The sequence below is a fragment of the Tenrec ecaudatus genome, chromosome 6 (genome assembly GCF_050624435.1).
Source record: "Tenrec ecaudatus isolate mTenEca1 chromosome 6, mTenEca1.hap1, whole genome shotgun sequence".
Taxonomy (NCBI): domain Eukaryota; kingdom Metazoa; phylum Chordata; class Mammalia; order Afrosoricida; family Tenrecidae; genus Tenrec; species Tenrec ecaudatus.
The window spans coordinates 88,658,620-88,672,731 of NC_134535.1; the positions used below are offsets into that span (position 1 = coordinate 88,658,620).

The following is a 14,112-nucleotide window of genomic DNA, read 5'->3' on the forward strand; positions in this document are numbered from 1 at the left end:
AGACCCCCCCCCAATAAAATGATTTAAACCCCCTCCTCCCAAACAAGAAAAATTATTTTTGCGTTTTGGTACTTTGCCCCTCAAATAAGATTTTTCTGAGGTCTCAATCAGCCTTTTCTTATTTATTATACACCTACCCTTCCTTCCTCCCTCCCTCCCTCCCTCCCTCCCTCCCTCCCTCCCTCCCTCCCTCCCTCCCTCCCTTCCTTCCTTCCTTCCTTCCTTCCTTCCTTGTTTCTGTTCGCTCGTCTCTTTGTGGCTTGCTTCTCTTCCCCAGCAGTGCCCTCTCCCATCTTCATAACTGTCAGGACTTGAAGAGAGAACTAGGCAGGGTCATCTCAGCCGAGCCACTCATCTCTTTGGGATGAGGACACGTCAAATGCATCCTAGTGCTAGAGGCTAAAAGAAGAGGGTCATCTCGAATATCCAGCCCCCCCTCATCGCGTCCTTGGCAGTGGTGGTGTTGACTTGTATTGGGCTGAGCGCCACAGCTCCGTCGCTCCGACCCTTCGCCCGGCACCTCAGCAATGCTGCCTACACGTGTGGCTGTTGCAGTGTGCATCTATATACAATTCAGCCACACTCGGGACCTTGGCCATGCCAGGCAGCCATGCCAGTGCCCGCTGCCAAGTTCTTCATCATCATCAACAGATACTTAGTGCTTCCTAAACAGGGATTCCGCCCCCCTCCTCACCTACCCCTTCCCAGCCCCAGTCACTACTAATGCACTTTGTTCTCTAGACACGATTCTAGATCTGTTCTAAACTAGGGACCGTACAGGTTGGTCCTCCTGCCTACCCCCTTTTCAAGTCTTCGTCTATTCAGGGTCCCCAGGTCAGCTCTCATCGATTCTTTTCTTTTACTCACAAAGCAGTTGGTTACCTAACGGCTGATCACACGGCGTTGAATACAGTCAGATCAACCCAGTCAAAACTTAATTTTTTCATAATACCCAGAGACCACATACTTGTCACCTAGAGATCGCATGCTTCCCTGAGCTCTTCTTCAAGTCAGTGAGGGGAAATTTTAAGTCAATCGCTTGGTCAGAAGTCAGTGCTTACTGATAAGCAGGCCCATCTTAGAAAACGGTGTGGCCACTCCATCTGAGATGAGCTGCGTGACCTTGGTCTTTGGAAGCGGACTCTCCCATTCCAAAAGGATTGGTTCCCTTAAGGAGAAAGGTGTAGGTGGCATAAGTCTTCTTACACATCAAGATGATTGAACTGCATGAGATGTGAAACTAAAATTGAAGCGGAAAGAAAGCTTACGGAGACACAATGCTCAGTCTTCAAGAACTGAAAGAAGAAAGGCGGTCCCATGACAGTTCCCTTTAAACCCTCCTTCTTGCCGAGCCGGCTCTTCTGCTGACGGCCCGCACGCCCTAAGTCAACCCAAACCAGACCCGTGGCCCTGGAGCCCACTGTGATGCAGGGGAGAGCTGAACTCCCGACAGCGCTGAATGGCTGTGACTTTTCGGAAGTCGATCCCTAGGACTCACATGCAAGGAACCTGGATTTGAACTGCCAAGCTTTCCATTAGTAGCCGGATCCTTAGTTGATCGGGTCCCATGGTGACAGACTAGAGTTACCCCTTCGGGATTTCTACCGTCATTTTGACAGGAGCTGACTGCCAGTTCGTTTCTGCTGCAGCGCCGCTGGGTGGGGTAGCGCCATGCACTTTTTAGTTCATCTGGGAGTGCAGACCCTTGGCAGCTCCAGGGCTCCTGATTCTGGAACAGGAGAGGCACCTTCCTCAGGTCACTGCAGGCGGCTGTCCACTGCTCCGGCCGGGGTAGCTGCAGATAAGTTGAGAGCCCACATGACACAAGGGTTTGGGATGCAAGGTACATTTGGCGGCATAGCATGGAATATGGAAAAGGTAGCAGGTGACGGAAGTACTCTCTGTTGTTGTTGTTATTCATATCATATATTTTCATTAACAGAAAGCATACTGAACTCGAAAGCTTTTTTTTGTTTTGTTTTGTTTTGAGGTATGCATTGTGGTACCATTCTGTAGTACACACATGTCCCAAGCAGACCCTGGTGGTAGAATTGGTGGGATGAGGACAGTTTCTTCAAAGTCACCATTCCACAGGTCCCTGCTGGCTGGCAGGAGCGGGTCCTGGGATAAAAGCGTCCCAAGAAACCTGAGAGGCTGAGAATGTTGGTGGGTGCTATATGTCCCACAAGTCATGAAAGAGTTCATGTATCTTTGAATGGTTACCCATTAACACAGCTCTGAAAAATCACTGTCATCTATTGTTCTTCTTAGTCCCACAGGAGGTAGCGGGCAATGACACGGGGACAGTATTCTCCCGTTTCACACTGCTTGGCCCAGCTGAGTCTCTCCCTTCCGTGTCAGGGTTCCCATATTCCTAAACTATCTGCTCACCAGTCCACTGCTTCTAATTCTGACCTAGTCTGGAATTCAATATGCCAGTCCTGGGCAGTCTGTCGATGCTTTGCTTGGCTTCTTAAAAAGTGCTCAAAATTCTCCCTTAATTTAAAGAATAATGGAAACTTCTTCCAGAAAACCAGTCTGTCTCAAAAAAAAAACCAAACTAGTCTGTCTCTCCACATGATAAAGAGGTGGAGGACTCAAGCTGGTTATTGAAATACATTGCTGTTAGCTGCAGTCAGGCATGCTTTATCTTAACCCATGGCAACCCCATGCGCAATGGGATCCAACCGTTGTGATCTATGGGGCTTTGATTGGCTGTATTTTCAGTAAGAGGTCTCTCAGCCTTTCTTTCTAGTACATCTTAGTCTCAGCTCAAAAAATTCACTGCCATCGAGTCGATGCTGGCTCATAGTGACCATTATAGGACAAGGTAGAACTGCCCCTGTGAACTTCCAAGACTGTCACTCTTTACCATGGTGGAAAGCCCTGTCTTTCAAACTGCTGGCCCTGCTGTTTGTCAGCAGTCCAGCATGTGACCATTATGACACCGGGACCGCTGTGTCTCAGTTTAGGAATAATCAAGTTAGTCTGAGGACAGATCATCTTTTATGGAACAAATGAAATCCCACTGTCACGGAGTCCACGCTGGCTCATAGTGACCTTTTATAGGGTTTCTGAGTCTGTGAGTCTTTCGGCTGTGAGACAGCCTCGTCTGTCTCCTGAGGTGGGCTTGGCGGGTTCGAATGGCCAAACTTGTGGTTAGCAGCCCAGTGCTGACCCACAGCCCCACGGGCCCTTCTTGAGTGAAGCAGCATTTAATGGGGAGTCTGTCTCTGTGGGAAGTCCGGCACCCGCTGTTCCTCGGCTGAGAGTGGCAGAGAGCTGCACCCCTGCCAGTTTGGGGAACCTCAGTCCTGTGGAAGGATGGAAACGGGAAAGTCAGCCGCTCAAGTCACCTGGTGGCTACATAACAAGCTGGCTCAAGAAATAGTGTCACCTGTAAGTGCTCTTTTAAAAGACACCCATATGAGCCCACACAGTGAATCACTATTTTAACATAACGCTGACACCAGAAGGGGGCAGGGCAACTAGATGAATGGAAATGGAACAACCAGACAGAAATGAGTGTGCTCACACATGGTGAGGAATGTAACTAATGTCACCGAACCACGTGTGGAAACGGTTGAATGGGAACTTAAACTGCTGGGTAAGCCTTTGTGGAAAATGTAATAAAATATGCTTTAAAAAAAAACAGACAAAAGAAGGGTTGAGCCAGTGTCTAGCAATAATGATTCCAAATGGCCTGTATCTCGGGCCTCTGCCTTTAAGTTAACTCTGATGAGTGCGCCCACTCCCCCTGCATCCCCAACTGCTGTTCTCCCCGAGCCCTCCTCTGGCCGCTTTATCGCATCTTTGTTTCGCTCAGTGTGGCAGCCATAAGCCAGCCTTGGTTGGCATGATCTCTTCTCAGCTGGAGTGTCAGCTCCTGCATGTCAGGACACCAACAGTTTCTTGCACTTCTTCCATCCCTGAGAGCTAGTCAGGTCCCAGCCACGTGCAGGCGCTGAACTTCAGGGACCGCAGATTGTCTGCGGGCTTTGGTCTCAGAGCTTGCTGTGAGTATATTGCCTGTCTTTGGCTTATCCTGGGCGAGTGATGAAAACCCGAGAAGAATCCAGACCATCTTTACACCAAAGATGAGAAAAGTACATAAATGGAACCAACTTCAATGATCAGGGTTTCTTTAATTAAAAAAAATTTTTTTGTTGTGCTGAAAAATATGATTACCGTATATCCTCAACTGTAAGCCAAGCTGAATATCAGCTGAGGCACCTAATTTTACCATAAAAAGATGTGCTGAAAAAGCCCGGCTTGTGCATGGGTATATATGGTACGCTGACAGCTCACAATCTCCCACACGTACAATTCAGAGACATCAACGATAGCCATCATGTTGCACGGCCCGTACTGCTGCCAAGTTTGCTACCATTTCAAAAAGTGTTTGAAAATGTAACGATCAGGCTTAAGGTGCAGGCTTCTTTACAATAGTTCCCTACAAATGATTGTATGTTTATTCATGAAAAAAAAAGAATCCACTGGGGTGGGTTTTGACCATGTCTGGATAACGGAATGTCCAGACCTAGAAGTGTTCAAAGTCGCACCTTGTCTAAGATGTCGTGTTAATCTAGGCAGCGGGTTGTCTGTGAGCAGATTTTGTCAGACAGTACTGCTTACAATTTTTAATGGGAAAATTAAAAAACTAGATATTTATATTAACTGATATATGCTATAAATATTAACTGATATTAACACTGAATAAAGTGGATGGTCGTCACAGCATTTTGAAGCATCCCTGGTGGCACAGAGATTAAAGCGCTCAGCGGTAAACTGAAAAGCCAGCAGGTTGAATCCACCAACTGCACCATGGGAGAAAGGACCTGGCCATCTGCTCCCCTAAAGACACCCTTAGGAAACCCTCCGGGGGAAATCCTTCTCTGTCCTGGCGGGTCCCTGAGTTGGAATCGACTGATTGACATCTGACAACAGCAACAGATGAATTCCTACTTCAAGATATTTACACATCATTTACCTCACCCCCTTGTTGTACAGTGGGTTATGGGCTGGGCTGCAAATCGAAAAATCAGCAGTTTGAAACCACCAGCCACTACCTGGGAGGAAAGATGAGGCTTTCTACTCCCGGGAAGACTGACAGTCTCGGAAAGTCACAAGGGCGGTTGACCCTGTCCTGTAGAGTTGTCCTGAGTCAGAATTGGTGGCAGTGAGTTAGATTTGGTTTGAGTCACCACATTCCACCTGCCTGAACCTTCCCAGCCCGACTCCAGTCCCACTCCCTGCACTGACAGGCAGGACTAACGGACATCCTCATTCTGTGCTGGGTGCTCCAGTGATGCTGTAGGTTCACTTCCTGATTTAATTGTCCCAGTTGTGCGACCAGAGAGTGTGAAAGTGCCCCTTTCATTTCACAGGTAAGGAAACTGAGGTTGTGTGCACAGGTCTTCAGAGCTAGTGAGGATTTGAACTCGTTCATACTTTCTTAAATGCCCTGGTTCTGAACCTACCCACATGCCCTGGCCCCACCTATCCCTTCCTAGTCTGAACTCCCGGAGCCGAGTGGCTGCATCACCTGTCCCACATCCACACACTCCCCAAGCAGCAGAGCAGCGGCTTGCTTACAGCAGGTGCTGGTGAGTGGTTGATGGTGAGACAGTGTTTCCTTTTTGGAAGAGGGAGGGAATATGTACTTGAATGTTTTGTACTCAGAGTACGAACCCAGAAGAAATCCTGCCTGCTATATTCTTTAAATGCGTTTGTTTAGTACTTGACATTCCCACATGTAGGAAAAAGCTCTGAAAGTTACCTTACACCGGATGCAGGGTTCTGATTTACCATGACAATGATGAGAAAAAGGCATAGCACTGTTGAGCTTATAGTTGTCTTTCTTTTCATCTCAAACTGAAACCATACAACTTGATTCGCTTTATGCTACGTAAGAGTGAGGATATAAAAATGAATGAGACCAAGTACCTGCCCTTGGGGCATTTGTAACCACTAATCAATATTGGCAAAAAATATATGAAGGGTTTGAATAAGACTGGGAGCTGTTAGGGAACCAACTGTTAACCTTGTATGTGTGATATGTTTTGGTAAGTCATAAATCATAGTCATGATGTTAAGCTTCAAATCATTGTCATGAGGTTAAAGATATTATACATGTCTTTGCAGCAAGTTTATTTCTGATCGTGAAAGCAGAAGAAGTCTCACAAACAGCCATATGGAAAAAAAGAAGTGTGATGAATATGTAAGTGTCGTTACAATAAAATATACTTAATTCTTTTAATCACATCAATTGGGATAGATCTTTTTAATTCATTTAGCATAAGACCCCAGCATAACTAAGTATATGCACTAGGATATTCTTCAAACTACATATATTTTCTCCTGCAAGATCATTTTTAAACAAGTAGACCGCTAGGGAAGGATTTCTTGAATTTGATCTTGACTAGTATTTTGATGTAATGTTTTGGGGGCTCGAGTATTTTTCTGAGTGTGACTGTTTGTTTTTGTGTTCAGATTCCAGGAACGACCTCCTTAGGCATGTCTGTTTTTAACCTAAGCAACGCCATTATGGGCAGTGGGATCTTGGGACTCGCCTTTGCCTTGGCAAACACTGGAATCCTCCTTTTTCTGTGAGCATTGACCTTGAATTCTCAATTTTTAATACCATGTTTTCTGTACATTTCTAATATAAACTTGGAATATGTGTTGGTCATTTTTATTTATTTTTATATGCTCTTACTAAGTTGGTTAAGTTACTAGGACATACTTTTATATTGAATTTTGATTGTTTTTTTGAGAATGCACCTAGTGTTTATGAGAAAAAGGAAGAACATAATTATATTTTTCAAAAATACTGTTGTAAATATTTGTGAAAAGAACGAAAGCACAGGGAGGGGATCAGGCGGGAGGAGGGGAGCGGTGAGTCAGTAACAACAGGGACGGGAATAGCAAGGGATCTAACATTGACTCTGAGGAGGGTGTAGCGCTCCTGGTCCTGTTTGACCAATTGAAATGTATCCAAGGGGAATTAGTGAGAGGTGAGTAAACATGATAGTGGGGTAAGAGGAAAGAAGAAAAAAGTAAAAATTATATATTTATAAATAGAGATATGATTATATGTATATATATAAAGAGAGGTGTATTTGTGTGTGTGTGTGTGTATATATATACAACAAGGAAGCAGATGGACTTGGGCCTCTACTTAAATCTTAACCTCAGTACAAGAATGGTTTGTTCTAATAATGTGGCGCTGTATGATACTCACCTTCTCTACATGATCACTGGAGACAAAATAGGTGCATTGGCAAATGTGGTGAAGAAAGCTGATGGTGCCCGGCTATTAAGAGATACAGCATCTGGGGTCTTAAAGGCTTGAAGTTAAATAAGCAACCATCTAGCAAGGAAGCAACAAAGCCCACATGGGTTCAGGAGGTGTCAATGGGTATAATTATCAGAAGTTCAAAAACAAGCAAATTGGCATGAAGGAGTGTAGACAAAGTGGAGACACGAAACCCACCTGAAAGAGAATTGGACAGTCCCTCAGAGAAGGGCCACACAGAGAGGATGATATATTCAGGTTGTGGTATAGCACTGATGAGACAGTTTGTTAATATTTCCTCCCCTTACTATTATGGTTTTTGTTTTATCTTGTTAGACCTGTATATATTCATTTGTATAATTAAGATCATTTGGTGCATGAAAGCCAAGTTAGATAACCCTTCAGAAACCCTTCAGTAGCAGGAGTAATGATTCCCTGAGGGTGCAGGAAGGGGAGGTGCGGAGGGGGGAGCTGACAGCAGTGATGACTATAACCCCACTCAAAGGGAACACATAACAGAATTGTAGGTGAATAGCTTAAGATATGGCACAAAGTAAGTAAATAAATAATATATAATATAATAATAAGGGTTCCTGGGGGCTAGGGTGGGGAAGGGAGGGGCTAAAGGGGAGCTGATATCAAAGAATTCAAGAAGAGAGAAATTGTTTTGAAATTGGTGGTAGCAATTGTAAAGCTATGCTTGATCTAATTGAATTATGGATTGTTATAATATTTGTAAGAGCTCCCTATAAAATGATTAATAATAATAAAAAGAATGAAAACATTTGAAATTTTGCAATTTTTGCAGAGGGTGGTGTGGCAGTGTTGAGGCTCTTTACCTGTTTATCACCTTACATTCCTGCTAAATGCTCAAGATTGAAATATTGGAACCTCAGCCTGCCACCACCTTGGTCTCTGGATTACTGTGGCGCATGTACTGTATCCAAGGGTAGCTTATAAATGTGTTTAGAATAAATATTCCAAAAAAAGAATAAATATTCAAGAAGTAATTTTCTGTGTTTCAAAGGTGAGAATTGGCATGTACCCTCCCTTGAGATTCAATGAAAGGAAAAATGAGCAAAACTGTTGAGTGGGATTTTTTTCAAAAGTACAGAAGGGTTATTTTCAGTTGGAACCAGGATGAGACAGCTCATGGTGTTTCACACCAGGGACATTCTCCCCAAAGCTGATTCCCCTCTCTAAACCCAGCAGGGTGGGGAACTTTAATGTGTCATTAGCCATCTAAGGTGTGGCACAAGCTCTGGGTGCCACTTGAAGGGGAGCACCCAGAACCCCATCTGTTAACTACCACTGTGACCACCAGCAGCTGGGAGGGGTCATTCAGCCAGTTTAAACTAATGCTTTTGCATTTGAGAGCCTCCCGGGGTCAAGGCAGATGGAGTAGAAAGAGAAGAAACTGGGAGGAGAAAACGACTTTGAGCACCTCGTAGGCCTGTTCCCAGCTGTGAAAGCCAGGGAGGCGCCTTGTGGTTTTCATGGAGTGTCATCATGTGTGAAGCTGATAGGGGAGTTCAGAACAGGGACACGATGTCAGTGTTTCTTTCTGTAAGCACGCCTCTGCATGAATTTGAATCCCTTGCTGTGCCTGAGTAAGCACGGATTCTCTTCTCTGGGATCCACGTCTTGGCTTCCCATCACCATACTCATGCTCCTGGCAGAGCTGGCTTGGCAGCTCCTGTCATGCAGCTTTGATGGACGCAGTGGCTGAAGTGGATTTGACCCCCTCAGATAGTGTCTGTGATTGAGAGGGACATAGGAGGCTGTGTTGGAAGTGTACTGCCAAGTCCCTCCCTTAGGAGTCAGCAATGCCCGTCTGTGACTCAGCTGTGCTGCTCCCCATTGGTCACAGCTGCAGGGACGGATCAGGAGCTCTGGTGCTGTAGTGGGTTATGAGTGGAGCTGCCAACCGTGGACACATAGGGCTTCGTTCCCATAACGGTGGAAACCCTATATTGGGCCATAGGAGTCAGAAGCAGCTCAGTGGCAGTGGGCTTGCTTTGGGGGCGATGAGGGTGGGGTGGGATGGTTCGCTCTGGGAGGATCTTTCTATGTGGCCCTTATGTTTATCGAAGAGTATATCTTCACTCAAGTGCCAAGTTCTAGGATGACCACAGACAAGAGTTGGACAACTTAGCTTGGTGGTGTTGGGAGTCGGAGCATACCCCCCATGTCGCTTGGGTAGCCACATTTCTGGTATTCAGTGCCTGAGGGATGATCTCCGCTCCCTTTCTAAATGGAGAAGTTTCTTAGCCACTCTGAGCTTCAATTTCTTCATTGTCAAAACAAGAAAATCGCACCAGAAAACGCTCAGAACTCTGGCCCCCTGAAGACTGAAACTGGTTTCAGTTCAGGCATGTGACCTAACAGCGATTTCCGCTTATTATAATGGATCAAATTACACGTCAGTATAAAGAGTTCAACTCTGGTGTTGACAGTAACAACTTTTGTGGCTCATACTTCCTGCCCAAACAAGAACCAAACTCTGCTCTTCAGTCCATTCCAAGGCATAGGACCCGATAGGGTAACAGTAGAAATGCTCAATGCTTAGGACTCTGTGAGGGATGCACTGTCGTGATTTCACGGTTTCACAGAGCGGGACCTGGCACCCAACGAGTATTTGAGGATGAGAATCGCTTTGCTCATCATCCTGGACATTCTCTTCCTCTCTCTCTCTCTCTCTCTCTCTCTCTCTCTCTCTCTCTCTCTCTCTCTTTCTCTCTCTCTCTTTCTTTCTTTCTTTCTTTCTGAGAGATTTCTTGTTTCCTGTATTCCTTGTCTTCCTTGTTTTTTTTCAGTTTTCGTCCTTTTGTGGCTGAGAAAGGGTGAAAGGAAACAAAGGTTTGAGATCTTACATGTCTAAAAAAGTGTTTATATTCCCTCCTCACCATTAGTGGACAATTGGGGTGCAGAACTATGTTTATGTTCCTTCAGAATCTTGAAGATCCTGCTCCATTGCCTTCTAGTTTCGTATTTCTGCTCTGTAATCCCATAGATTCCTGATCTTTTTTCTTTGTTTGTTTTCTGGAAGCTTAATAAATCTCTTCATCTCCAGTGTTTTGAAATTTCTCAATAAGATGTGCCTTAATGTGGGTGTGTTTTTATCCACTGAATGAAGCATTTGGCGAATGCTTTTCTTTCACAAATGTATAGCCTTCAAGTTCTAGAAAACGTTCTTACGTGAACGTGTGGGTGAATTCCTTCCTTCTGTTTCTCTTTACTCTCTTTCTAGAACTGCTGCCTGGATTTCAGGCCTTCTGAGCTAGTCCTCTAATTTTTAAGTCTCTTTGTTTCCATCAGCAGCAACTGTGAGGACGGAAGGAGACGGTTTCCTATTGTGGTGCTTGGGCCCACTGTGGGTTGGACCTGAGTGGATGGCACTCGCAACAACAAGGGCAACTCCTCCCTGTGCTGTCCGATGTGTTGTCTGTTCCTGTCCCCACCCCAGCCCCCAGCCCTTCATTGTGTGTTTTATCTCCACTTTGCTTTTTCTATTTCCAGGGACCTTCTGGAATTTTCTCAATGTCTCTTCCTTACACGACTGGGTTTATTTGGTGGTTTTAATGTCTTCTCTGAAGATTGTGATGGCAGATTGTGTCGTATGGACAATTCCAAGCAGATGCAGAAGCAGAAAGGATTTCCAGGGGCCTTTCCCACCATGGCCAAGCTCGTGCCATCAGTCTCTCCCCCGATGGTCTTCAGGCAAATCCCCCCATCATCACAGTTCACCCTTTTACATTTCTGTGGGTGTTTTCCTTGACATTTTTTTCTTTGCCAGTCTAAGCAATTGTTTTTCAATCCCAGGCCTCTTTCCTTTGTCAGTGGGCCTGTCTCCTAGATGCCTGCCTCTAAATCAAGCCGGAGAGCGAGCTGCCTCAGCAGCGGCCCACGCCATGCTCACAGAGCTGAGGGCTTACAATAAAAGCTGAAGTTTGGGGGGATTTCCAAAGCACTGAGCTGTTCTCACTTTTCCCACAACATACTATGTTTTTAGGTAATTTCGATGCGCATGTTACACTAAATTAGTGAGCATTTTAGAAATGTACATTAAAAAATCATTTTATTGGGGGCTCTTACAGCTCGGATCACAATCCGTACATCCACCCATTGTGGAAAGCGCATTTGTACATTTGTTGCCATCATCATTTTCTTTTTACTCGAGCCCTTGGTTTCAGCTCCTCCCCACCCCCACCCCACCCCCACTTTTCCATTTCCTTTCTCCAAAGCCTATTCACCAAACTCACAGCCATCGAGTCAATTCCATCTCAGAGTGACCTTGCATGGGAGACAGTAGAACTGCCCGCCGTGTGGGAGCAGAGAGCCTCGTCAGATCAGCTGGGGGATTTGAACCGCTAACCTTTAGTTTAGCAGCCCAGTGCCTAACCCACAGCACCAGCAGGCCTCCTTTTTCTAAAAGAGTGAATGTTTGTCATAGTATGACAAACTATGGTTATGTCTCTAGCGTAAGGACTTTAAAACATCACCATAATAATGTCAGACCTAAAACATGGTCAGTTCTTCCTATCATCCATCATCCATTTAACTTGCTCTGGTCATCTCAGAAGTGTGTTGAAGGGATTGGAATATTTTAATCAGGGCCTGAGTAATTCCTTGGAATTGGTAGATACTGCTTTTTCGTCTCTCCCAACCTCCTGGTTCCCCCATTTCGCTCCTTTCCTTCCTGTTGCCATTTATTTGTTGAAGAAACTGGACCTTTTGGCCTGTAAGGATCCAGTTAGCAAAATCTAGAAGTTTCCCATCTTCTAGATTTTGCTAACTGGACCCTTACACTGACTTATCCCTGATGGTGTAGTGGTACGCATTGGGCTGCCAACTGCAAGGTGAGAAGTTCAAAACCACTAGCGGGTGTGTGGTAGAATGGTGAGCTTTCTCCCCTAAAGAGCGACCGTGTCACAACCCCACGGGGGTAGTTATGCCCCGTCCTATAGAGTCTGTATGAGTAGGAATCAGCTCAACGGCAGTGAGTTTGGGTTTGTTAGCTTTTACTTGGGACTGATCTTTCATTTCAGGGTTTGAGGCTGTCAAGCGGCCCTCCCTTCCTTGTTTGCTGATGCACGCAGGAGGAGGGCAGGGCTGAGGAGAAGCCAGGGGCACATGAGTGGAACTTGTGGGTCCTGGCTCCTCCTGGGGCGCTCTCAATATCCCTTTTATTGGGGAACCACCAGCCACAGTTCCCTTATCAGGTCACCCCAGAACATCTTTCAGTTTTTTGCTTGAAGCGTGCCAACCCTGACCGCCATCTTTCTCACATCAAGTGGCAAAGAGGACTGGGATTACAGACAAAGGATCTATATGCTCATCCAACCCCCAGTTCACATCACAGTCCAATTCCTGCCCCCCACTTTGTGTCTAGTACCTCACTCACAGGCTTATGTGCTATACTTTCCAGAGAGTTTGTTACCAGATTGTGTAAGGATGGTAGAGTTAGCTGTGTGAAACAGAAACCTGGTCTGGGAGAAAGAAAGAAAAAATTCAGCCTTCAAAGTCAAGTTTATCTACTTCTTATTTTATTTGTATTTCAGTTTATCCCTTTCCTCCTGGCAGCAATGACCCAAGCGCCTCTGGGGGCTCCGTGGTATAAACTGAGGAGCCTGGGTGGGGTAGCAGGTAACGCGTTGGACTGCTATCCACACGATCAGCAGTTCAAAATCACCAGGCGCGCCACAGTGGGAAGAGGAGGCTTTCCATTCCTCCAAAGGCTGACAGTCTCATAAACCCACAGGGACCGTTCTACCTGTCCTCCAGGGTTGCCGTGAGTCAGCATGGACTCGGTGGCATTGAATTTGGTTTTGGTGGTGTCAACTAAACTGAATTTGCCTTTTCCTACCGACAGTTTAAAGCTCAGCTCCGTCAACGTTCCAGCTTCCAAAATATTGTCGTCGTCTCTCATAGTCTGACTGGATTAGCAGCCTCAGACTTTAGGGGTGGGAGGGGGGCATTTTTTACTATGATTTTATTGGGGTATCAAGACGGAGCAAGAGTAAATGTCTGTATTCAGCCTGCCATTCCTGAAACTTCATTCATTGCTCATGATGCAGGTTCAGGGATAAGTGATCTTTTATCTCAAGGCTCCTTAGGTTGTTTTTTTGTTTTGTTTTGTTTTTAAATCACAGCAAAGAACCAGATAAACTGGACTTTTGTGGTTGAAGGAAGATTCCCTATGGAGAATCATTTGGTTATCTGTAAGCTACGGTAATAGCAAGCATGACACACCAAATCTCAGGGTTGACTTGAGAGTGCTTGATGAATGGTGGCCAAGTACCACCATAGAGTTACCATTTTAATGGCCCCCTTGCTTTCTTAGGACATGGATTAGTCTGATAGGCATGATTCTGATAGGTCTTTGTAAATGAGTATTGAAAGTTTTGCCTTATTACCAACCCCTAGTGTTTGTGCAGTGGCCAGTCACTTAACAGTTTAATCTGTAAAGGCCAACAATTTCTGTATTTTGGTCTGAAACTAGCCTACACTTGTATAATTTTATTTTCTCAACTGTTTTAAATCCTGTACTGCTGACTAAATTAATGACACTCGCTATAGAATTCCCTTGTGCCCCAGGTTTACTGTGTTCTCGATCATAAAATGATCTTGATGGCTCTATAATGAACCAAACATATATGAATGGATTCGGTGCTCACTTTTAATTCTAGCCCAAATCTAAGAACAATTGGTTCTTAAGACATGGCCCGGCTCAATGCTCGCCCTCATGAAGAGATCAATGAAGATATTGGTGCTATAGCAAAGTGTGAAGAAACCATGACAGTATCTGGGGTATT

The 14,112-nt window shown here is 45.3% G+C and overlaps 1 protein-coding gene across 1 annotated transcript in view; it reads left to right on the forward strand.

Annotated features, from left to right (window-relative positions):
* Positions 1 to 14,112, forward strand: part of SLC38A1 (solute carrier family 38 member 1) — a 92,445-nt gene that overhangs the window by 35,710 nt on the left and 42,623 nt on the right. Inside the window, exons 3-4 of the mRNA XM_075551836.1 lie at positions 6,145 to 6,220; positions 6,493 to 6,608. Of these exons, the coding sequence (XP_075407951.1) occupies positions 6,145 to 6,220; positions 6,493 to 6,608 (192 nt within the window). The remainder of the gene's footprint in view (positions 1 to 6,144; positions 6,221 to 6,492; positions 6,609 to 14,112) is intronic.